General features: G+C 36.7%; 2 protein-coding genes across 13 annotated transcripts; both read left to right on the top strand.

Annotated features, from left to right (window-relative positions):
* Positions 1 to 44: 44 nt before the first annotated feature.
* On the top strand, positions 45 to 9,008 carry LOC103721950 (prosaposin-like). Of its 3 annotated transcripts, XM_017846377.3 has the most exons (6): positions 45 to 217; positions 2,062 to 2,160; positions 6,264 to 6,460; positions 6,589 to 6,786; positions 7,408 to 7,467; positions 8,576 to 9,008. In XM_017846377.3, the coding sequence occupies exons 2-6, from the start codon at positions 2,067 to 2,069 to the stop codon at positions 8,729 to 8,731; spliced, it is 705 nt and encodes a 234-aa protein (XP_017701866.2). In that variant the 5' UTR covers positions 45 to 217; positions 2,062 to 2,066; the 3' UTR covers positions 8,732 to 9,008. The 3 variants fall into 3 exon arrangements, with proteins under 3 accessions (XP_017701866.2, XP_017701867.2, XP_026666163.2); XM_017846378.3 differs by lacking the exon at positions 7,408 to 7,467; XM_026810362.2 differs by lacking the exon at positions 45 to 217 and having other exon boundaries at positions 2,051 to 2,160.
* Positions 9,009 to 11,428: 2,420 nt separating this feature from the next.
* LOC103721951 lies at positions 11,429 to 23,639 on the top strand. Of its 10 annotated transcripts, XR_003388503.2 has the most exons (16): positions 11,436 to 11,608; positions 11,697 to 11,861; positions 13,269 to 13,367; positions 13,473 to 13,604; positions 13,694 to 13,762; positions 13,836 to 13,932; positions 14,040 to 14,142; positions 15,611 to 15,821; positions 17,974 to 18,087; positions 19,712 to 19,843; positions 20,969 to 21,049; positions 21,848 to 22,065; positions 22,160 to 22,283; positions 22,458 to 22,655; positions 22,869 to 22,978; positions 23,061 to 23,531. XR_003388503.2 is itself a non-coding variant. In XM_026810364.2 (14 exons), the coding sequence occupies exons 1-13, from the start codon at positions 11,507 to 11,509 to the stop codon at positions 22,953 to 22,955; spliced, it is 1,509 nt and encodes a 502-aa protein (XP_026666165.1). In that variant the 5' UTR covers positions 11,436 to 11,506; the 3' UTR covers positions 22,956 to 22,978; positions 23,073 to 23,531. The 10 variants fall into 10 exon arrangements, 4 of the variants coding, with proteins under 4 accessions (XP_026666165.1, XP_008810567.1, XP_008810566.1 ...); XR_003388502.2 differs by lacking the exons at positions 22,160 to 22,283; positions 22,458 to 22,655 and having other exon boundaries at positions 21,848 to 21,964; positions 23,073 to 23,160; positions 23,264 to 23,639; XR_003388506.2 differs by lacking the exon at positions 22,458 to 22,655 and having other exon boundaries at positions 23,073 to 23,531.
* Positions 23,640 to 25,272: the final 1,633 nt, after the last annotated feature.

Below are 25,272 nucleotides of genomic sequence, written 5' to 3'. Positions count from 1 at the left end.
TAATCGTTATGTAGAAAACCTTTATTTCGTGGCCCAGGAATTATTGACGTAGGGACCTGGCCCATCCCATGTCGCCATCGTTCCTCCCCTCTTTCCTCGCAAAATTCCAAGTTTTCGCGAGCCTGAAAGGACGATGTTGATATAAACCCCTCCCAACCTCCCATTCTCCATCCCGAATCATCCGCTTCTCTGCTCGCCCCTACTCGCCTTTTCTCAGGTATTTTCTTCTGCTCTTTCCCTTTTCCTTTGAATCGTTTTCCGGTGATCCGAAATTTGGGTCTCTTTTCTTAATTTTGGTTACATCTCATGGAATCGGATTCGTTCATGTGGTATTTCTTGATTTATTCCGTCTTCTGGATCTCGGTCTCATACCCGTGGGAGAGCGGACAAGGGTTTGGGAATTAGGGTTTTGTATTTGTCATCATGTGTGGATTTAACTGACTTTTCCTGTTGATAATTCGTGAACTGCCAGCTTTGTGCTGATTGATTCTTCTAATGGAAATTTGGTCTATTAATTCTGTTTCATGATGCGGGGTTAGAAACTTCTAATTTCTTGATGCTATCTTGGACATGTAATTACTTAAAGGTAGCCCTGGGGATCTAATTTTTTGATATTAGTGTGTAGGTTAGCTGTGATTTGGTGTCATAAATTTGTTATAAGTGTCAAGATCGAATTTTGATTTATGTGCAACAAGTTAATCAAGGTGCCCTTTAGTGATAGGAAAGAGGAGAGGGATATTAATTTTGGTTTCACATCGGATGGTGTATAGGCTCATTCAAATTAAAAAAAGTGAGTCCTTTTTATGAGCATGCTCAGTGTGCACCCTGGGTTGGATGTATTGTCCATTATGCAGACTCGGGCTTGGATGGATACTGTTCTATTATCTCAGGATGGCATCATATAGAGTATAACCCTATACAAGCTCAAGGAATTGAGAACTGAGACTGGGGGACACAATGGAGTTACGACCATGGCGCTTAGGAAAAAGGAAAACCAGGATTTATATGTGTAAATTCAGGAAACAATATATTAGTGCTAATTAAATTCTATATCCAAATAAAGTAGAGAAGTTAGCTAGTCCAGGTGCCAGATATGACTATTCTACCCTCCTTCCAGCTAATATTTAGTAGCACATTTCATGCTCACATATGCTACCCTGCATAACATTTGACACCCACTGCATAATGTTTTAGTTGGTGGAATACCAATCCTTCTTAATATCAGCAGTCAGTTTTTAATTTTTGATCGTGCAACATAATTAGGCTTCTAATAAAGGAAAAGTACCAACTATGGAGTTGGAAAATTATTATATGGCACACCATTCTTCTGCATCTTTCTTTTATGGGTGTAAGAAGCACTTAAATGTATCTTTTCTTTCTTCCCTGATCAGTTTATCTGAAGATTGTTCTCGAGAAAAAAGGTTTGTATAGTGAATAGTCACAAGTAGTGATGAAGTTTAATTAGAAGCAGCTTAACATTATGGCAACATATGCACTATAAGTTGTGTCCAAGCCTTGTTGAAACTCCTGCATTATGTATGCGGGAGGAATATGTCAAAGTTTCTTTATGGGACTGACCTCTTTGCTATGTAATTGGTGAATGCATTCATCCCATGGCCTTGTTAAAATTATATAAAGAAAGTATGACCCAACTATTGTCTGCATGAACTGCCATACCATTAGAGCTTCTTATCAGAGAAGCTTTTGCTTGTGTCATTCCAATGCTGTTCTAAACATATTCATATTGTATGACTGATACTATCATCTCAGATATGGTGCTGTTTCTTTCTGATGTTCACTTAACAGGATGTATTGGCTTTTTATGCCACTTAGGGTTTCTTATACAACAAATTAAATTTAAAATGTTTTAAGGAGCCATAGTTGTTTCACTGAATTGTAACTAATTTGATGAACACATGCCATTGTTTTGGATTTAGGGTTCACATTTGTCCTTTGTGGTAGCAGTAGTAGTTTTGTTGATTTATGATAAGTTTGATCAATGCCAGTAGCTGGAGGACCTGTGATAGCCGTTACTAAGGTTATGGTAAAGTTGTGTAACAGGTGTCATGGGCTTGAGAAAAGAGTTTTTGCTTCTTCTCATACTGGTTGTTAGCTGGTCAAATGCAGATGCCAGGAGTTTGGTGACCTTTGATGTTACAGGTATTGCATGATGCATTTTCTTTTTTATTTCCTTTTTATTTTTTTTACTTTGCCTTTATCTTTATTTTATTTTTGATGGTCAAAAAGTTCTGCATGGCCATGAGCAGTTAATTTTTCTTTTGTTTCACAGGCTGTTCTGAACTTTCAGCATAGACATTAACATAGTTTAATGTATCTATCTATTGTTGTATTTTCACTCTATTCAGCTTATTGACAATGTTCAATCCTTTTTGCATCAACTTTTGATGACTTGTGGGATATAGCTAGTCCTTTGCTTTTATGGTTCATTTGGTTGGGGGTAATCTAGCATAGAAAAATAAATTCCATATCAGATTACCATGTTTGGTATGAAAAGTAGTTAAGAGAGATGGTAAAGTAGATGGTGGGTCACATGTCTATTTTACTAAGAGAGAAGGTAAAATAAAACCACCAGAAGGGTGTATTCTTTTTTTTCACACCAGATTACCAAGAGTAGCCAAGAATCCACAATTTAGGGGTTTGGTGGTCCCACTTCTTTATAAAAAATCGAAAAAACTAGTGCAGGTAATCTAAAATTGTCATTGCATGATGGAAATTTTTTCACTTTTTTTTTTGAACCCACAAATACCTTTTTTTAATATTGTCAATCCCACTACAATCCCAACTCAAAACATAACACCAGTTGACCATTTACTTAATAAAAAATTGAAAATACTAAAATTTATTCATAATAAGAAATATATTTTTTAATATATGTATAATTAATTTAAAAATATTTATTAACTTATGTAAATATATTTCAATATTTGAAATGGCGCATGTTGACGGCCGTCATGTAAATGGGTTATAAATGGCCAAAAAATGGACCTAAAAAAAAGGCATTATTTGAATTGTTTATTCGAGGGCATTGTTGAAAATTTGGCAGTATTTAGTATAATATTACCTCCAACTAAATATAATAATCTTTTTTTGATGCCATTTTCAGGAGTAATTTCTCAACGAACCAAACTTGTAAAATTTATGTCCCCTGCCAATTATTTTTCTAGATAAATGATTCTCAAGAATCATTAGATTACCCTATAATCTGACATACCCCAACCAAGTGATCCCTTAGGTATATCTCTATTAGTAAAATCTAGAAATTGTTCCCACATTCACAAGTATGGTAACATGACCCAATGCCTCTTAACTAAGAAGCCATATTGACATCTAGTTTTTCTATAATCATTCGAGATTTTATTATAGGTGAGCCATGAGTTGCTTTTTGTTCCCCCTTTTTAACAAATTAATGCTTCTGCCGTAGGTGCAGCTTGAAGGGAATAGTGGTTGAGTCATGGATATAGTAAATTTTTTTCCTAAACTGCAATTGCTTTTTTGTAATTATTCCAATGTAGCACCATTTTTATATGATACAATTAGTATATGTAAAATGCAAATTTTTAGCAATATTACAAAAGGCCCTTTAGTTAGTTACCAAAGATGTCATCTAATTTCTGTTTGTTAACCGAACCTTTATATTTAGGGCTCGTTTTTTGGGGGGCTAAGAAACTTGCTTGGAAATCTGTATTTTTCTGGAAAAGTGTCTCTTAAGCAATATTTAGGTAAAAAATAATTTATCCATGTTCTTTTATGCATTGGAAAGTGGCTTCGGAATTTGTTATTCATATTCTTTTGCATTACTACTTTTCCGGCTGAGATCTATCCATATTTTCCATAATACCCTTTCTCTATATATAATATACATTTATAATAATAAATATATAATAATATATAATATATAATATATATATGATATATAATATATATTATTATGTAATAATAATATAATATAATATTAATGTTAGGGGTATTTTGAGAACAAAATAGAAAGGTTATTTTACCACCTGATGGAAAAATGACTTATTCACCTCCCAGGTGGGTAAGACTTTCCCCCCATGGGTAAATGCTACCTATGGAAAAATAGCTTACCCACCTAGAGAAGTATGAGAACAAGGATAAGTTAGTCAATGGAAAAGTTGACCAACTTTTCCATGATATTTACCTACCAAAGAATGGGCCCTTAAGGTTTTATATATTCTCTCATTCGTATTTATGTAAGCTGCATGGTTGCATCGTTCCATGGTTCCGCTAGGACTGTAAAAGAGTCTAAGCAAGGTTCAACAAACCGGTACTGCAGGGGGTACTAGTCGGCAATCAATTTGGCATGATACGGAACCATATCTAGGGCATACCAATGCAGGGAGAGCCAGAGAAGAAGAGAGAGAGAGAAAAGGAGAGAGAGGAAGAGAGGGAGGGAAAGGGGGAGGGGAGGGACGGAGGAAGGGATAGGAGGGGGACAGAGAGGCCGAGAGAGAGAAGGGGGGGCTCGAAAGCTCATCGAAACAACGATCCCCTAGTTCATTTCAAAACAGGGGATCCCCTCTTACCCAATCGCAACCGCAAAACCCAGCGCATAATTTTTTTCACTGATTTCAATTCAAAATCGCCAAAAAAATTAGGATTACGTTTTGAACTGATGGAATGAACTGTGCTGGTAATTGGCCAGTTCGGCACAGTTCAACAGACCTTGAGTCTAAACAAGAGGGAAGAATCTGAAATTTGACATATAGATTTGTGCTAGTCTTTAGGGAACAGAGACATGATTTTATTTTCTAATTACCATATGATGTTCTGGTCTATATAACAATATTGGTCTTATGATAATCCTTTTTGCTAATTTTAACAAGTGATTATGTTATTATATGTACCAATATGTTGAATAGCCTTGTATTTTTCATGTTCAGATGAAACCTGCATTTATGGTAAAGTAAAATAGACACCAAAAGATCTGCTTGAAGTTGAATGACTAACTGTTCATTTTAGAATTGATAATTCATTCTTGTGACTTCTGGCTCCTGTCTATGGTGGCTCAGCCCAAAAGTTAATATTGCGTTGGGATTTCAATCATGTAAGTCCAATCAATAGTGGAGGATTTTGCGTTCCAGTTCACAATAAATGTGCTACCTGGACTCCATAGATGTTTTCTAGGTGGAATCGAGGGTAATGATAGTGCTAGTTGCTTCATTGAAACCAGGCACCTGTATCATATTTCAATGTTGACCAGCTTGCCATCTGTATATGAATCAAGTTTTTAAGTTTTGTTGCTGAATTTCTATTTTGTGATCATACCTGTTACTCTTAGTAATAAGAAATTGTTCATTGTTATCTGCAGCCTTCCCAATCTAGAGCATTGTCAATAGCTGAGTTCAACTTTTATGAAAAATACCAGCAGAGTTCATCTGTAACTAATAAATTGATGTTGTAATTTTATTTATTACTATGGGTAGTCCTACAATGAAGATTTTTCTAGTATCATGTTTTTCTTTTTTCAAAATATTAGGAGTTTCTGCTGTATTAAGTATCATACAATCTGATCAAGGGAGTAATGAAAGGTATCTATGTCATTGTTAATTTTAATGTCGGGGATAACCTTTGTGAGACAGCATTTGTTAAATTAGCTATCTGTATTTTGCTAAAATTGTTTGCAACTGATATGGAGGTTGTGGCAAGGAGGCCCGTATTGAACTTCAGAACATATTAAACCATAACCATTCAACCTTCCCAAATTTCAGTACCTATTCAACCAAGCCAAAGTACAATAAATTCAATAGTAGCACAAGTATTTATGCTGATAAAGTTATACTGGTGACTATGCCTACCACATCTTCATGCTACGAGAGTATGGGAAAATATGTAGAGATCTTTCCATGGAATTATTTGGTGATTGCCAAATATTAATGAGACTAAATATTGCTGGTTTGGTAGTAAAAGTGGTTCCAGTGTTTTAGGCAAAAGAGGTAATATGTGTACGTGCAAATGAAATTGATGAACTAACCTGTATATGCACAAGAACTGCTTATTCTTGTTATTGTTAAAATTTTTTGATTTATTTCTGGTACTTTGCCCATCAAAATCCTTTTTTAGTTATGCAAGGGTCAGAGCTGAGCTTGGTTGGCCTTGGAATCCTATTTCTGCTTAATTAATGATTTCCCCACTATTATGCACTTGTTAACTTATTGTAGAAATTAAATTATGTTAAGCTGGTAAAAGTCGTAAAGCTGATGATTAATTTCCGTTGTTTCTAGTTTCCCCAGTAGTCGTTGAGGCACCAAGACACGAGAATAAAATTTCTGAAGCAGTCCTAAGGGATGACCAACTCTGTGCAATGTGTGAAAATTTTACTGCTCAGGCTGCCTATTTTCTTGGTGAAAACAAGACTCAAACTGAGATAATCGAGACCCTTCATCAAGCATGTTCCCAGCTGCAGCCTTTTGAACAGCAGGCAATCTTTACTTATATATTAGACAATTAGCTGGTTGATGCTTAATAAGGCTCCTAGGCCAGGTAAAAGTCATTCAACGCATGATCATGATGAATAACTCCTTTGTAGCTTCTGTTTTTTTCTGGCAGTGTATTTTGCTGGTGGACTATTATGCATCTCTTTTCTTCGGTGAAATTACTAACATACGTCCAGAGGAGTTCTGCACAAAGGTAAATCTCTGTGAGAAAATGGTTGCTGTCAATCTACAAAAGAGTGAGGAGACGTGCACACTCTGCCATCGTGTTGTTGCTGAGATAACCACCAAGTTGAAAGATCCTGATGCGGAGGTAATAACCACCTTGTGTGGCTAACTTTGTAGCTCCATAATCAATTTCTCAGAAGCCTTTCAAAACCTACCTATTGAGTAGAGTGCGCGTGCTAAAAGGAAAGATGGGAAACCCATTAGAAAATTTTATTGTGCAGTTGCTCTTAACGTTTAGAATTAGAAAATGTCAAGAATGATAGAAGCCATATCAAAGGCAAACTCTCACTCTTTCTTTCTGTTTCTAATATATTGTCCAGCTCCTTTGTGTCGTGATATTGTGCATATTGCTTTTTTATTTGTTTAATTGGCAGATGGCTGGCATTATCTTAAGCAGAGCTTCTAAGTTTTATCTTGTTTCTTTAGGCTGCTTTAGTTCTAATATTTTTCAACAGTTCTTTTGTCTTCTCCTACGTTCTCCTAATTCACTTCCTTTTCTTTCTCACCCTATATATCTTTTAGATTGAAGATTTGTATGCAAATTTTACGAAGCTTTAGCAGTAGTATGTGTTTGTTTGATGTATACCATTTTTTCCCTGTCATACGAGATAATTTGGAAATTAGTCTTGAATTTTCACTTGCTATAAACATATATGGTGCTTTATAATATGTGTAATTCTGACCATTTCTTCATGCACACTGACAGTTTGAGATAGTTAAAATGCTTATGAAGGAATGCAACAAGATGGACCATTATGGTCAAGAGGTTAGCTTTTCAGCTCCTTTTTGATACTCCATAACTTTATTTTTCAAAAAAAAAGAAAGCAGAAAGAATGCATGAGTTTTGGTATCTGAATAAATTGAACATCAGCAGAAGTTAGTTGGAGGTTGTTAGAAAAGTGGATGGAAGTGCTGTAAACAATGGGGTGTCCATGTTTGGTAGTAGCCCTGGTAGTCACCATCTTCACATTAGGTCATCTTTGTTTCTATGCAGGTGTTAGAAGTGTTTGAACTTGAGTTCATGTTGTTTGTTTTGGAGGACAACAGATGGAAGAAAAGAAAGTTTTAGGCATTGAAGTAGTCCATAAATTATTTGAGGACAATTATCATTCAGGTGGTGCTTAGAGAGCCCGTTGTAAGAAGGGAATGAGTGGAAGGTCATTAAAGCAGCCTACATGCCTTGCTCACCCACATAGAACTTGATTCTGGAGTCCCTAGGTCAAAGTCTAGTTCAGTTATTTGCTGAAAAGAGCTTGTTTGGCTGGGAGGACGTGACAAGCCTAAAGTGGATTTTCAGTGGAAAATGCTTGTTTCATATGTTTCCTATGGTTCAAATCACTTGGGGGGATGCCTGCTACGCTTCCAAGTACTTGCATACAACCAAACATGCCTGAATTGAGAACCCAAGTTCCTCACTTTGGGCTGAGTAATGATTTCTGACCAGTAGGGAGTTTAGGCTGTTCGCATAAATGGGAACAAAGACACCCATGGTCTAACGCATTGATACATAGCCCTGTCTTTTGATTGCAAATGCAATTCTAGGCTCCTATGCTTTCTTTTTTTTTTTTGTTAAAAGCATAGTGGTGGGGCAGAGCCATTTATTTTGAAGACGTTATGAGAATTTCCCAGGTTAGGACACCTTCAGAAGTTTGTAACTGGGAACATTCTGCAAGTGGAAAAAGGGTGCAATATCGGGGCTCTAGCCCAGTTTGTAGGCATCTTTACATTTCACCCAGATATTGTGGATCAGTCCTAAAGTTTGATATTGCATAGTAACTTGCTGGAGTTTGATATCAAGGTTTGACTCTTTTCAGTTGGATTTTGCAATCAACTAATTAGAGAAGTTTTATTTATTTCTTCCTCTCTTTAAACAGTGCAAGAAGCTGGTCTTCCGCTATGTTCCACTGATCCTGGTCAATGGTGAGAAGTTTCTTGAGACTACTGATGTCTGTGCTTCCATCCATGCTTGTGAGGCCAGCCAAGAAAATGTCGTTGGAACTGGATTACTGGTGGAGACATCCTTTGAATGAAGTATGAATTTATAGACATCCTTGATGCAAGAAGGTATGTAACATTAACAGAATGAGAGAGGGGATGCAAGAAAAATCATATGAAAGGGGTTCTGGAAGCGGGGAAGGAGTGAATTTCAAATGACATCTTATTGTTGTATTCATAGTATCCGTTGCTGTGTTCATATTCCATAGCTATAATTTGCGTGATCTGTCACTGGTTGGAACAAGCCTGGTTGTTTCTTGTACTCTATTCAGGTTGTGAAATATGTTATGGCACTTACCAGCTTCCTCAGTAGTTCGCTTTGTTATTTGTGGGATGTGAATATCTGAGCCCGCCAGTTCATCAAAGCAGCTTGCTCTTGCATTGGATGAAGTTATTTATTTATTTATTTTCAAATCTAATATCCAGTGACTTTACCAACTCCTTGCCCCCCCATCCTACTAGATGTGTTAAAATTTAATTTGGTGGTAATAATTATTTTTTTTTTCTTGAGACTGATACTGATCTCTGAGTAGTAATATGTGAGTGATGGGACTTTTTGGTAATCCCATGCACTTGTGCAGGGGAAGACAAGTTACTGGCTAGTTAGCGATCCCTGGCAAGCCAATGGATGGTAGTTCCTCCTGTGGGCAAGATATTTAACAGGATATGCAATGAGCAAAGCTGTACTGACTTGAGAAGCCAGAGGTCGATTAGGTGTATTGGTAGAAGGCAGTGAAATACCAAGGCAGTGAAAGATATGGAGAGACAGAAAATGCAACATGAAGAAAAGCAGCAGATACGGAAGACAGAAAACTAAGAAATGGCGAGACACAGAAAACCAGATGAAATGGACTAAAGCGGAAAAAAATGATGCAACCTAAGTCTTCCATTTCTCTCAAAAAAGCAAATTCAATGCAAGGGTAACTTTGCTCTGTGTGAAGTTAATTAATTACTATAGGGCTCGTTTAGTTCGCGAGAAAAGAAGGGAGGAAAGTGTGGTCAATGGCAAAGTAATGAGATGCCTCTTGTTTGGTTGGAGTTTTCAAAGGAGAGAGATGGGAAAGTTGTATTCCCATGGGAATATGATTCCCACATTTAATAGGAAAATCTTTTCTATGAGAAATGGAAAAGGCGGGAATCACTCTATTTTTATATTTTTTTCCAAAAAGACCCTTCAGCATTAAAGAGGCATTAAAGACCTAATTTTTATTAAGGGTATAATAGGAATTATACATAACTTTCTTAAGAAAGTGGATGGTCAACCAAACATAAACATTTTGGAAATATGTTACTTTCCGATGATCAACCAAACATGCCAAAAGTATTTTCCTAAGCATCCTCTTTCTAGGAATATGATTCTCAGGGAGAGAAAATGCTTCCCGCGAACCAAACGAGCCTATAGTGTAATGCTGGGGATTAATTGAAATTAACATTGAATTCCTACTCGAAGTCAGCATCCTGCCTCGTCTTTAAAGAGAAGGAAAGAAGGTTGAAGACAGCATCTTCTGACAGCAGAGAGAGAGAGAGAGAGAGAGAGAGAGAGAGAGAGAGAGAGAGAGAGGGAGCAGGGACTTCTTTCCCTCGGACAAAATACCCCTTTTAGTTTTTTTAAAAAAAAATATTGAGAAAGAAGCTTGTTCACTGTGAATCGAATGCAATCGAGTGCAAGATGATAGCATCCATGATAGAGGTCTCTTGAAGCTTGCTGCAGGAAAGGTCGTCCAAGATTGTCTAAAGCCACTCAATGTCTTTTGAGCCAGGGGAGGAAGAGATGGACAAATCTGTTCTCTCTTCTGTGATCTTTCAACTGGGTAACCTCATCAACCAAGAAGCTGTTTTCTTGGATGGAATCCATAATCGGATTGAATGGGTGAAAACAGAATTGCAGCGGATTCATTGCTTTCTAAAAGATGCCGAGTCCAAATGGAGAAAGGAAGATGACAGTGTGGCGAGCTGGGTGAGGGACTTCGGAGATGTGGCTAAGAGCAGAGGACGCCATTGATATGGTCAAATTCGAAGCCGGGAAGCGACGCCAACGTAGGGGCTTCATGGGCTCATTCAAAGGCATGCTCGTATCCTACGTGATCACCATAAAACTGGTGCGGAGATAAAGCGGATAAAGATCAAGGCTAGCTAATTTTACATGGGTAATCTGGGTGAAAATTGTGAGGAACACGGTGTATTCTCTTAAATTTGATGAGGATACAGACGTCATTCATTTGGGCTGACCACCAGTTGATTATGGTATTTATGACTTTTATAAATTGATTTAAATTTTTAGCCTGATAAGGATGCTAAGACTTAAACAGAATAAATATGTGAGGATTCATACAGATGTATATTTAATTCCACATCGGCTATGAATTGAATAAATCATAGATATTTATAGGGGGCTAAAATATATATATAATACCTTCTGACTAATTTTTTTTAAGATTTCAGATTGTCACCGTCATCAGCATCAAGGATGATAAGAACCAATTGTTTAAACAAATTACTTGATCCAACACATCAAAGACGTACTGTATAATTTGGAAGGCGGCCATGGATGGTCTTGGCAAAACCACATTTGCCGGGAGTTTACTTCAAAAGTATTTTGACATTCTTAGCCAAAAAAATATTAAAATCAACGCCAAAAACAGGGATTTTTCTCGCGGCGGAAGGTCGCAAACAAAGTCGTCAACAAGAAGTCGGCAATTTCAATGCCGTCTTAAAATTAAAAACATAGTTATTACTTATTAGGAAGATTTCAGAGGTCGGAGCATCCGATCCCCGTCCCTCCTTCTCATCGACGCTGGAAAGAAGAAAAGATGGGGATGAGATCTCGCATGGAGACGATCATCTCTTCGATCGTTTTCGTCCATCCCCACGAGATCTCGGCTCTGATCCACTCCGCTTCCTGCTTCTTCTTCGTATTTCCTCTCCCCAAAATTCACCCCCAATTGAATGCTCCGTTCTTTTTTCCTCAACTAATCGAAGTTTTTTGCAATAATTTTGCAGATCTTGAGCGCCTACTTTGTGATTCTTCCGCTTCGGGACGAAGGGGCGATATCTTTGGGGCTGAACAATCTTCCCGGTCTTTTTGTGGGTTCTCTTCTCCTGACGCTGGTCGCTGCTCCGCTGTCAACCCTAATCTTTTCGCTTCCCAATCTCTCCAAATCTAGGGTACGACAAAAGACTCTTTTTCCCTTTCTATGCGTCCTTTTTTTTTTCTTTTAACCGTCTCTTGATGTAAAAGATTTTCCTTTTCCTTTTCATATGTGTGTTTTCTTTTGTTTCTTTGTTGATATTTGGTTTGTTATGATGAAAAACCTAGCGGGCTCTGGAAGAATGAACAACTAATGAGTGAAGGGTGTCAAAGTTTACTCATCTTTGTAATTCTGTGTACAAAAATTGGAGAGGGTTAAAAGAGGAATAAAGGGTAAAACTAAATCCCAGCACGTTTACTCTGACTATATGGAGACGGTTGGAAAGTATTCTTTCTGTGCTAGTCTTGGGTCTTTGTTTTTGGTATTGATTTATTATAAAATTGGGATCAAAGAAAGGCCGATCTGATAAAGTTGTAGGAAGTAAGGACGCCTAAGAAGTCTTTGGTGTATGCTCCACAAAATTATTGGTTTCAGGGGTATATATTTGGATAAGGGGCAATTGTCAAGTCGAATAGCATACAGATAGTTAACTATGAATCCGTTTGATGAAATTGCAGTGTGACAGTTAGTGATTTGGGCATTAGAAAGCCTGGAAGCATATAGAGTTGTATGTTAAATAGGGTTTCTGGAGTGGATGTGGCATGCAAAGTAGAAGACTATTTGAAAAGTGATGATGGAGTTTAACGTGAGTTCTGCAATCTTGATCAAAGATAATTTAGGCAATGTATCGGGCTTTCCTTTTTTTGTGTTTCTTTTGTCATCTCATTTATGTGTCTGGAGGTAAATCGCAGCTCAGTAATCCAAAGCATTAAAAGATTTGGTAATTTAAGAAATAATTGCTTACATCTGAACAGGCAACTTGAGAGAGTTTAGTTCTGCTCAAACTTAAAACTAGAATGTTGCAACTTCCATCAGCATTCTAAGTATTTTCTTTATGTTTTTTTAAGGATCAATTGTTAGATATCCATGCCATGAAAGTGATAAGGTAAAATTTGGTCTTTGTGCTGAGGTAAATAACTTTTGATTGCATTCTAGTTAAAAAGAAAAAACACGTATAATTTTCATATTGGTTTCGTGCATCACATAAGTTAAAGATGTCACAGTGTCCTTGTTGCTGCCAATTAAAATCGCTTACTCACCTCTGTGAGACCGATACCAGTTGTTTGTCTGCTAATAGACATCAATATATGGTTGCATTTGGTTGGCAGGTGTTTGGCTGAATTCAGTCAATAATTTTCCATGTTTGATAATGAACTCTCAAGTGTTCTGCTTGTACATTTTTGATTTAAAGTTTTATATCATTTGCTGAACTTGTGCCTTTATATAGTTAAAATAACAGAAATAAAAAAGAGCACTTGCTTTCATCGTAATTGTTTTTGACTGCCTTGGTGTTCCCAGCTGATACGTGTTCTTCAACTTTCAGGCTTTGGTTTTGATACACAGATTTTTTAGTGTATCCCTTCTTATATTCTTCATTCTTTGGCATGCCTCATCATCTGCACAACTTCATTCTGCCTCCAAGGTAAGAAGCGGCAACTGTATAATTAGGCATTCAAGTCATATTCTATTAAGGATCATATTTCTGTTGCTAATTCTGACTTGTGCCAGACAACATTTCCTTATTTAGGTCTCAGATCCTCATTCAGCCCCATCTGAAAATGGAAAAGAAAATGTCAGTTCAGATAGTCCTAGCAATTCTGCAGGATGGGGTAACCATGGTTGGTTTTATATTATGGTCAGAATAAGCTTGTTTCTATGGGTATGACTGTTACAATTGCTAATGTCAGTTCTTATCTTGTTAATAGCTAAAGACAATATTTTGAATGGAAGTTTCTTTAATTTCTGAAGGTTGCGTTGCTTAATCTTGTTACAATTTCATCAACTTGGGCACGAGTAATTGATGTCATGGACAGTGAGGTATTTATGTAAATAAAGTGCAATCAAGTATTTGCAATCACATTTATAATCTTTAATTTCAATTAGTGTTCAGTCAGGCTCAAGATTGTTTGGCTTCGTTGGTGCTGGCGCTACACTTGGTCAGCTCTTTGGCTCATTGTGTGCGGCAAGTATGGCTTGGCTAGGATCATGTATGTACACCTTTTAGAAGAAAGACAGGGTTCATGATACCATTATACTACCTCCTGACTTTGCTATTCCACATATGACTTTTTATCAACATCTGATGTCCTCTTAGTTCTGCTCCTGTTTTCTGCTCTCTTGATGGAGCTTGCTGCACAGTCGTCTAAAGGAATCAGCCATGATGCACACCATGATTCTGTGGAATTATCTACCACCAGGTATTAAATAACTTTTTTTTTGCTTTTCTGCGTTGAATGAACTTGCAAATTATAGTGCAGTATGATTCCTTATTAGGGGAAGCAATTGGAACAGTTTTTTCCCTTTCTAAGTTCACGTCGCATGCTGGACACTGCAGACTCTAAAATTCTTGTGTATTTAAGCATGTGAATCAGAAGTCAGTGATGCATTTGCTTCAAATCTTTTTGAGCATGTGAATTCCTTTTCTAGCTCTTTTTTTTTTAAAAAAAAAGAGAACTTTTTTATGCATGTAAATAAGAAAAGAATCAGGGACTATTCATAAAGCATTAATTTGCAAGAGTAAATGATATGGTCAAGGAGTACATATAAAGTCTTAATTAGAATTGCCCATAAGTTGGGTTTAGTATGATTTAATGGGAACTTAGAAAAGTTTTAGTTGCACCAAGTAAATCACACATATTTCATCTCATATGACTCCATCAAGCTACATGCACGTATTTAATGCTTCCTGCAATAGGACATACCTTCAAAGAAACACAAAATAGAGTAAGGCATGAAAAGAAAGTTAACACAAAAGGAGGAAAATATAGGCGATGCAAGAAATGGCCTGAGTTAGAATTTGAAGATCCTTAGGGTGAGGAGAGTCAGGTGGAAGGTCTGGGGATTCAAACAGAGTAGCCTAATTTATATGCTACGCAATTCCATGTCACTTTGGCTCCCGTTCCGTATGCAACGAACTTTTTTCGGATAAGATTATGCAAGCCTAATTGCTCTCACCATGTAATATACTCGTCATAATCGAAATCTATAAAAGATACAACTTCAAGAAATTATGGTTTTCTTTGTATTCTTTAATCTTATGGAAGCACTTTGTGCAAAGTGGTTGACATGGATATAAACACAAGAAGGCAACTAAGGAGAGAATATTAAAAAGTGCAGAATAGCTTGCAAAAAAGTTTACTTGTATATACTAATTAATTCTGTTTACTAGAGCCACCATACTAATAATGTTCAATTCTTTGCTTGCCAAGGAAACTATGGCTAATATAGGAGATTCCAAAATGGAATCGTTTCAACTTACAAAGCAACCATTACAGAGTTTAGTTAGTTTAGATACCATGGAGTACCACATATGAAGCTTTGTTGTAAAGATCCAAGTAATCTACTCTAGAGATCCAAACTAGTAAACTTCCATCGAGATACCCCTTCTGGTTTAACTTATATGTGTTGCATTTTATAAACTTGTGAATCGACATGTTAAAATAAACTTGTGCAGTCATATTGACTCTGATTTCTAGGTAACATGGCCATGGTATGGATTGACATGTTAATATAAACCTGTGCAGTCATATTGACTCTGATTTCTAGGTAACATGACCATGGTATTTTTGATTTGTTTCTTCATATTCATTACTTAACTCTAGATTTTTTATCTTTATTTATGCATCTACAGTCGTACTTTCATTAATGCCTTCACCTATTTTTAAGTAGAGAAGATATTCAAGATCAACATACTGATGCTGAAGAAGAGACATCTGTCCTTGTAGAGTCTTCTCCAAAATCACTTGCTCATACGGTGAAACCTCACCTTTTTGTCATGTTGGAAGGGCTTTGGCTGATAATGTCATCAACGTATCTCCTTTATGTGTCCTTATTTCTGTGGCTGAGTGCGGTTGTGTCTTCCTTCTTCTATTTTCAGGTTTGCTATTATATGATTTTAAGATATAAGGTTAAATATTTTCATATGTTGTTAATTTATAATCTCATAATATTTGTCTAGTACATGCTTTACTTGTTCTAGAAGGTTAAATTATGAGGCCACTAAGATTCTTTGTCTTTCTTTCTTCACTTTTATTTGTCTAGTTTGTTTAATTTGAGTCAGGTTTCATAAATTAAATGAAAAATTTTGCTTTTCTTCATCATTTCTGGTTCTTGATTAAGAGAATGGGTTAAGGCTGAAGAATAACACGATTTATACAATAATAAGCTTTTAAGCATGGTCCATATTGATGCATACCGATACTAATATTGAGCTAGTACGCGGTATAAGGGGTATACTGAGTATCGGTACACTGAGCTGACCTTGTACTGGGCAATACCGACATTGTACCAAAATGGTACGGGTTTGTGTATGGTATCAAGATTGCAAATCTTGCTTTTAAGATCTGGATGGTGTAACTAGGATGTACAATGATATATTCTTTCTTCCCTATCTCTTACTTTTTAATTTCTATTTGAAGGTGTGAATTGCATAATCTATATCAATCTAGTGTAGATCAAGCTGCGATTGTTATAGTAAGGGTTGACATTCCTTAATAGAATAATTGTTTGGGCTCTAAGTGCATTGGAAAATCAAAGCTCTCATAGTTCGAGGATGAGTTTTCTGTCACAATGAATTGATTCAAACTAAAAAGAGTGTTATGTATATTTTGAATTTTTATATTATTTTATTATCCATATCTCATTCAAAGTTAGTAAATGAACAAAATTAGGATGGTCCATGGAGGATTGCTGTTGGGAATTCCTTTAGTAATTGTCTTAAGCTTTTGAATTGTTGGGAATTCATTTTCAAATAGGAAAGGTGACTTTTGGTTTCCTTGAGCTTCCGAGTGTAAGGTATGGTCTGTTAGAAGGTGAGGAAATGCTGAAAGTTATTAAGATTGCAGTGTGTTTGCATCTGTACCTATAGGGCTCTATGGAGCCCCTACTGAGAATTGCTTCTTGAATGAAAGAGCAATTAAAGTCCCTCTCTCTCTCTCTCTCTCTCTCTCTCTGTGTGTGTGCGTGTGTGTGTGTGTGTGTGTGTGTGTGAGTCCTTAATGTCCTTTTCTCCACTTTTATTGAGCAAGTTTCTTATTTCTTGCCTTTACTGTATTGACAAATTATTCACCTATAATTAACATCACAACTAACGTATATGATATATCATCACATTCCTCTATTTGTTTTTTTTTTTTGTTAAATGGCTGGAAACAAGCCAAGCTGAGCCAAGTAGTAGTCTTCTCAGGCTCAGCTAGCTATATGAAAGGGTTAATCTATCTCAGATCAAGCTTGAGCCAAGTTTAACAGAAGATGTTCAAGGTCGACTTGTATGAGGCCTGAGCCGAGCTCAAATGAGCTTCTTACAAGCCAGGCCAAGCTCCTATGTGTTTTTGCAAACCTTTAACATTCAGGCTCAGCTTATTTATGAGCTGAGCTTTAGAATCTATTTGAGCGGCTTATTTCCTAGCTGAATAGAACCTAAACAAGCTTCCGCCAATGCTGATCTCAAGCTTTCACGAACAGATCAGACTACCTTTTCCCTCTCCACCATAGATCATGGAGAACCATTCTGCAATAATTAGTTTTATCAACCTCTTAGTCCCTGGACACCTGTTAATCATAAAGAAGATGGTAGAAAAAAGTCTTTGTAAGTGTCTGTGAATGAGTGGACGGAAGCAATAATTTGAAGCAGATCTCAGGAAAATGTGAACCAATATAACTACCTGTGTGTGACATGTTTCTGCAGTCATGTTATACAGGAAATTATGAACACCAGTTGCATGTAAGCAACTATGTCTGATCAAAACACAGATATCAACGAAGGAAAAATTGGATCGCTTGTGTGATGTCTTGTGGCATAATACTGGCAAAAAATATTTGGGCTTCCTGTCTTCATGTTATTAACAGATTGAGTACTACTTATTTCTCGATCTCTTCTTAAATATCCAAAGAATTGCTTAACCCGAAAGTCATTTGGAAACATTAAGAATTATTGATAGTATTCCCTGTCTTGTTATGTATTTGGTTACTTTATACTAAAATATTTGGTCGTAAGTTATCTAATTCTTTTTTCTTGTTGTCAATGGCAGAAGGTAACAATAATTGCCATGACTGTCACGAGCCCTCTTGCTAGAAGAAGATCGTTTGCACTGATAAACAGCTTCATTGCTGTTTTTATTCTTGCTGGACAACTTACTTTAACGGTATGCTATTTATGGCGAGGGCATTTCCAAGATTCAGTTTCTTTTTCTTGTTGGATGTGTTTAAACTAAATATGACCTAGCTCTTGGAACTGGCTTAGTGCAGGATCTTTGCATTTCTAGGACTTGAGAATTCATAAATCTATATATTTAGCTTTTACAGGGGTTTTAAGCTTTCAAAACTTGGCTCTGTTTATTGTTTAAGAGAATGTTCTGGCATAATTTCAGAGATGTTTGATGTTTACATTTTTTTCTTAAAATACTAGTTCTATTAATAAAAAGGCCAAAGGTTAGGTCTAGTCTTAGTCCACCCCTCCTAGGACCCCAGATTGCCGGGACCATAACTTAATGGCTGAAAAAAATAGCTATACTAACAGAAAAGCTTTGCTGACATTTTTTTCATCCATAATGCTATAACAGATAGTAAATGAAGTGGAACTTTAGAAATTTAGATCAAACAACTTGTCAAATTAAATTTATAAAATTTTGATCCATGTTGTCTTGGTGGGTGGAAAAGAAAACTAGGTCACTTATTTGAGGCAATCAATAAAAGCAAGTCGCAACATTTGCAACTTGTTCACTGGTTATGAATGTATCAGTGCTCAACATAGGGCTGAATTGTGTGGATATTGTTGATTTTGAGAAAGCATGTGACATGAAATGGGAGGATTTTGTCTTGTTCTCGAAAGAATGAGTTTCGAAGGAATTAATTCGTTGGATGACAACTTGCATCAGTAAGTGCAAACATGGAGGATTTTGTTTTGTGCTCAAAAGAAAGGAATAAATTGGTTGGATGAGGAATTGCATGAATGAATTCGAATATGTAAATTCCTGATGAAGATTCACATGTGTCATGTGTACAGAATGAAATCTGTCTGTAGGATTTTTTTACTATGGTAGTTATCTATCAGCCTTGCAAAAAGTTAATCCCCAAAATGATGAATTATGTATTCATTGTCTATGCTCAAAAAGTGCAACTTATTGATTAGTGAGAGCTGGTAGTTACATTAGATGACACACACTAAGACCCTGTTTTGATTCTGGTGGTCCAGATGATACTGTGGATGTCTCATAAGCAGAAGCAAAGTCAGCAGGAAAAAAAAGCCTGGTCAAGGAGAACAATGAAATTTGATATCCCTGAATTTTAGGGATACCATAACTTGCCTTTTTTGTATGAATTTACGTTCCTAAAAATTCTGGGTTGTGGGATGGCTGGCTTCTCCTAATTCCATGTACTCCAAACCTCGAGTTGTATCCGATGGATCCTGGAAACATGCATCCAAACAGGGCCCATGTGTGTAGACAATGAAAATCCAAAGATAACCTGACATTCTTTTCTGGTGTACCGTGTACCCCTTGAACTATTGGAAGATGAAGGCTTGCTCTGTCATTTTCTGATTGATCTGTTTACAATACTGTATAATTTTTTTAAAATGTTTTTGTCTTTTAAGCACTTTATAGATGCACATTAATTGAACAGCTTATGGAGAGCTCAAGGTTTGCATGGTTTGCAGTGCAGAATCTTGATGAACTTGGATAATTTAGCCTATTGTGGTCACTACTTTGTGACAGGGGAGTGATATTTTATTTTCTTAACATCTTCTGAAATATTTTTCTAACAAAACAGGGTCGCATTCTTACTGTTGCTGGTGTTACTGTTGCTATTTGCTCAGCACCATTCGTTGCAATTTTAAATATGGTTGCTCTGGCTGTATGGCCAACTTGGATTGCAGTCGCTGCCTCTGAGACTATTAGAAAGGTATGGATTGTAAATAATCATTTGGTTGGACCTACACAAATTGACAATCCTTTGCTTTCTAAAACATTTTCCTAGCAATTCTTTGTTGGCATATTAACCAAAATTGTCGTTTCATCAGACCAATCGCCTTTACTTGATAGGGGCTTCTGTTCAAGGTTCCGAGTATGGACCCATACTGGCCAGTGCATGATGCCATACTATGCCGACCCGTTACAGTATGATGACCCATTACACCCTTCTGTCAACACATGGTACAGGTGCTAAGCTATGTCAACATTATACCATGTGTCAGTTGAGGGGTGTAGTGACCTATACTGGTAACCTACAGGTACAAGGTCCCATATTGAGACAAAATGTGATTCTGTATGCCAATAGACCATTTCAACTACCTACTTTCTATAGCATTACTCTGTTTTATCTTGATGAATAAAATACCTGTTTCATTTATAAATTCACATTCCTTATGGCAAGTTTTTTTTGCTCCCAAATCTGCCAAGTAGATGCTGGTCTTGATTACCTTGGTAGTTACTAAATGAATAATCTAATCAATAATCTGATGTCAGCCAGCAATACTTTCTACTTGCAAGGATTTACAGATATACCAGAGATTTTTTTCTGACAGTTATAGTTAGTAATTTCAGAGAGAACTTCATGTTGTTAACTATAACCATAAGGCCAAGTCCCATCTATCTAAGAACTTTGTATACATGCACGAACCAGAATAGGTTAAATCATCACACTTAGAATTACCTTCTTCCAAAAGTAACCAGTACTTCAATCAGGGTTATATGTACCCGTTTGTACTGGTCTGTACCAAGTGTATCGTACCGTCCATACCAAGTGAATTGCTTTAAAATGCAGTTTAGCACCTTTGTACATATATACAATGCTGAGTCAAATCAGCGAGATGAACCAAAATTCTATCCTGTTGTTTCTCCTATATTATCATATTGAGTTCATTATTTAAGCAAAAAGAGGTTTAATGTAAATTGTAGTTCAGGTTTCATATGTAGTACTTTCCAATAGCTAACAACTTTTTCCAGGAAAAATTGATATATAAATTTGAAGACTTGATAAGTGACTTATATGGGATTATTTGCTTATATGTTTTTTGATGCCCTGCAGGTAACTACATATGTTGTAACAAGACCAGGAAGGGAACTGTTATTCACTGTTGTCTCACGGGATGAAAAGTACAAAGCCAAGGTAATAGTTGTGTCTTTCAGCTAAAGGTCTTTGTTTTAGAAAATAAGATAAATGGTGGTATGGAATAAACTAACCTAAAGTACATGCAGTGCATGATTCCCTATTAGGATACCCTTCCGTGGTTGAATCTAGATGTTTGAAGGTAGTGGAGGGAACATGGGAATGAAAGCATGGGAGCACTTCAAAGTGAAAGGGGAAGTAGGGGCATGGTTTGGAAACAGGTTTGACACCAGAAATTAGCAATCTGTTATTGTAAAACATGAATGACATACATAAAACATAAATTTGTGAAAATCAAGAACTCGTTCTCTGCAGCTGGTCATATCTCTAGAAAAGCAAAGTGATTTCTACACAATTTACTAAGGATGGCATGGAAGATTCTCAACTTTAGGGTCATATGTGTTTTAGTGCCATGTAGAATTTAAACAGAAGGCAAATGAATGAAGAAGAGGCAAGAGAGGGAGGAAATAGAGAATTTATCAGGCTGGGACATATGGTTGTATCTGATCCATGGAGCTCCCACTATTTTAGTAGGATCGTTCTAGATGGGTAAGTTGCTGAGGCAGTTCTATTGTCATGGTTTGAGATGCACCGAGATAGGTGCACCGTCTGGATTAAATAGCAGTAAAATAATAAGGAATCTAGTCTGCTTTTCTGCAGTTATATTCTTTCCGAAGTTGTACAATTGTATTTGTATCTCAGTGAGCTTTTGTTATTATTACATTATAACTGTACAATTGTATTTGTATCTCAGTGAGCTTTTATTGTTATTATCGCATTATAACTATGTTGTTGCAGGTATGCATAGATGTTATAGTTCAAAGACTCGGTGATGCAACTGCAGCTGGAATATACAAGTTGCTCTTTGGCAACCTTAACAACCATACATCTGCAGTATCTCTCTATGCACTGCCAGTACGTTTTTTTCTACATTCTCAGACATAGATTATAGCTATAGTGTGCAGTGATGAATGCATGATATCTTGAGGGTTGTATAAACCTTCTTCTCTGTCCGGGTTAGCCCACAAACATAGTTACCTTACCAACATTACTGTTTTATTGGTGATTTTGGTTTAAAGTGGGCCATAATGAGATTTTTGCATTTCTTAGGAGTTCATTAAAAAATCAAAATGTTGCTTCTAGCGTATTTTGGTTTGCTATGATGTGCCATTGCACCAATTGGTTGTTGGAGCCATTGATGTACCATCCTAGGCGGCTTCTTCCGATAATGATGGTAAATGGAATTCTTCATAGAATGAAACAATGCACCTTTCCAAGTTGTAAATATCTCGTCTTGGAGCTTGACTTGGAACCCTTACCTACAATTGATACATTAATTCGAACTGTTCTTTGAAAGTAGTTTTAAGAACTTACTATTTAACGACTTTAGCCATCTGAACTGGATTAGGTCTTCAGCCAATATCTGATCAGAAGGTTGTCATCCAATCTGCACGAAATTATAGCTATAGAGGATGCAAGCAGTGATATATTAACTGAATGGTCCGTTCATTGATATGCTAGCAATCACCAATGAGATTTGGTCCACAGGTTTACCCCTCTCCTCAGCTCAGTTGTTGGTGAGGGGTTCTGGGTTTGAAATTGGAAGGTTATTTTCTCAACTGGGAGAATTTTTTTTTTTTAAAAAAAAAGGGTTACCTTGTCTATTGGGGTTGTGATATAATTTAGGGGGACAAGAAAATTAACATTGTAAAGAATACTCTAAGGAAAATAATGAGGAAAGACTTGCATATACATATCATATTTATGAAATCAGATGGTATGGTTTCAGCTAGACTGAGTCATTTTCTTTTGATTTCAGCTATGTATCTTGTGGTTAGCCACAGCATTTCATTTGGGACAGCGCCAAACAAAACTTGCAAAGCTACAGGCGATTTCTACACCTTAAGTTTCTTTAGAAGGACCAAACAGGTACGTTCAGCATTCTTTTTTATTTCATCTTTGTCCATCCATTGATGAATCAATGAATAATGTCCCTGAAATTTTTTGGTAGACTACGTGGCAGAGAGAAAAATGACATACACTTCTTAGATGAAGACAAACAGCAAGGAGCAGGAATACCAGAAAATTGTAGTTGATTTGTGCTACAGCAGGTGACTTGTTATATATTATTGAAGTTTCTTCTGCTATTGTATATTCACACATGATCAAAGCGTGCTCCTTCCACAATTCATCAACTAGGTCCGCCTTTGTCAGGCAATTGTCTTGATTGGCATCAATTGAGCTTTACTTGTAAGTACCTCTCATTTGCTTGCATGTGCGGATATCCAGAGGGTTAATGATCTTGACCCCTCCGTAAATGAAATCTTTGTGATGTGACCATCAGGTATATCTTTTGCCTATGTCAGAATTAAAATATTAGGTCTGGCTTGGAGGTATTGTACCAGGTAGTGGAACTGGATTCTCAATGGCTTAGTTTGTATTGTCAAATGTCATATTTTATTATGCTCACAGCCCGCGATAATTAAGTGGGCATTTAAATTTGAGCAGCAAGATGTATGCTTATGTATCTGATCATGGCTTATGTATCTAACCATCATGTTTTAGGGTAACATGATGTTGATATTCTAAATTTTCTTCAAAGGATTCAAATTTCTGTGAGGTTTCAAGGGAAAAGAACTTGCGGATGGAAATATGGTTAAACATCGATAGACGTGATGGTTTGGGTTCTGGACAAAACCCGTTGGACTCGAATAATGGGAGTTTGCATACTCATATGACAACCTCGTCTGGTTTTGTGCTTACCTATGTTTGGTTGTCTCTATTTTTCTCTCTTTATGAAAACAATCTCTTTTTGTTTGTTGGTCTGGGTAAAGCAGCACAAGAACAGTTTGAGCTTTACACTGCACTCAGGCAGCCTTTAATCTCAATTACAAGACGTGATATATGCCAGCTGACGTAACTGCATGTGCATGCTCTCGCCGGCAATTGTACTGCAAAGTTTCAATTGTCACAATTGTTTGTACGCTCACTTAATTCCTCTGTAATTCACTTTGGGTTCGGTGGATTCTAAGATGCACACCAGCACCCTATCAGCATGGGGAAGTGGGAAGGGATGTGAGTGGGACATGATAGCTTTATTGTTCTTTTCCCCTCTTATGAACGATGGAGTGATGTTAATGTTGATAAACAACAGGTTGATAATTGATTGTAGAACTTCGCTTAATTTTTGATAGTTACTTCAACGAGTTCTTTGTTCTGCCATCTGGTGGGATCTCATTTGATGGATGTTCTGTCATCAGGTGGGAAGATTCGCCGCAAAACTTTCTTTCTTCCCGGTGGTTCCTATTTGATTTATCATAATTTTGGATTTCAGGTTTATGGAAGAGCCTAGTTGGATTTTTCTATAAGATTCGGCTGAAAATTCTATATTATTTATGGATTGGACTAGCACAACCAACAAAATCACAGGATATATATGCCGAGCTCGGCTTGTATTCATGAATTATCCCGAAATAGTTTTGGAGGGGTCAGCCCGAATTCCATAAAGAGAAAACAAAATGTCGGCAGAATCGGCAGCTAAAAGGTGAGAGGGAAGTAGTAGGAGAAGGCATATCAGTCCCTCCCCCGTGAGAAGATAGATCGGTCCCAACCGACTTACCTACCAAATCACCGGAGGATATTGCCGTATAGGTGCCAAGGAGAGTAACTTGGTGAGTATCTAGAAGAAAACCTTGTTTAACTTAACTCTTAATTAAGTATGAAGACCGGTGGAAACAGGGTTCGCCAACAATTAATCATTTTAAGAGCGAAAAATTTAGGCATAATTTAAGAGCAAAAAATTTAGGCATAATTTAAGAGCAAAAAATTTAGAAGGGATTGCATCTGCATTAACCTCATATAAAAATGTAAGGTTATATGATAAAAGCAAGATGCTACTGAAGGGATGAGAAAGAGCTGGCCTGCAGATCCTTTAAAATCTGTTCATCTCTTTATTGGACTTACAGATAAATCCCCTAAGTTCAGTCTTGAGTCGACACCTTGTTAGTTATCAGCCAGGTGTCCTAACTTTTTTTTTAATGCCAAATTGACATCACATCTCCCTGTGAAACGTATGTTGTGTGCGATTGTAAGGACAAATTTTTCTTTCTTCAGTACTCATTTTATTGGACACTACCATTCACTTTTTCTAAGGCATAATTGAAGACTAGGAACTCTGGTCAGCACTTCGATCATTGTGTTGCTTCCAGCTTGGCTATCTTGAT

Source organism: Phoenix dactylifera, chromosome 3 (assembly GCF_009389715.1).
Source record: "Phoenix dactylifera cultivar Barhee BC4 chromosome 3, palm_55x_up_171113_PBpolish2nd_filt_p, whole genome shotgun sequence".
Taxonomy (NCBI): Eukaryota; Viridiplantae; Streptophyta; class Magnoliopsida; order Arecales; family Arecaceae; genus Phoenix; species Phoenix dactylifera.
This window is presented reverse-complemented; position numbering and strand designations above follow the sequence as displayed.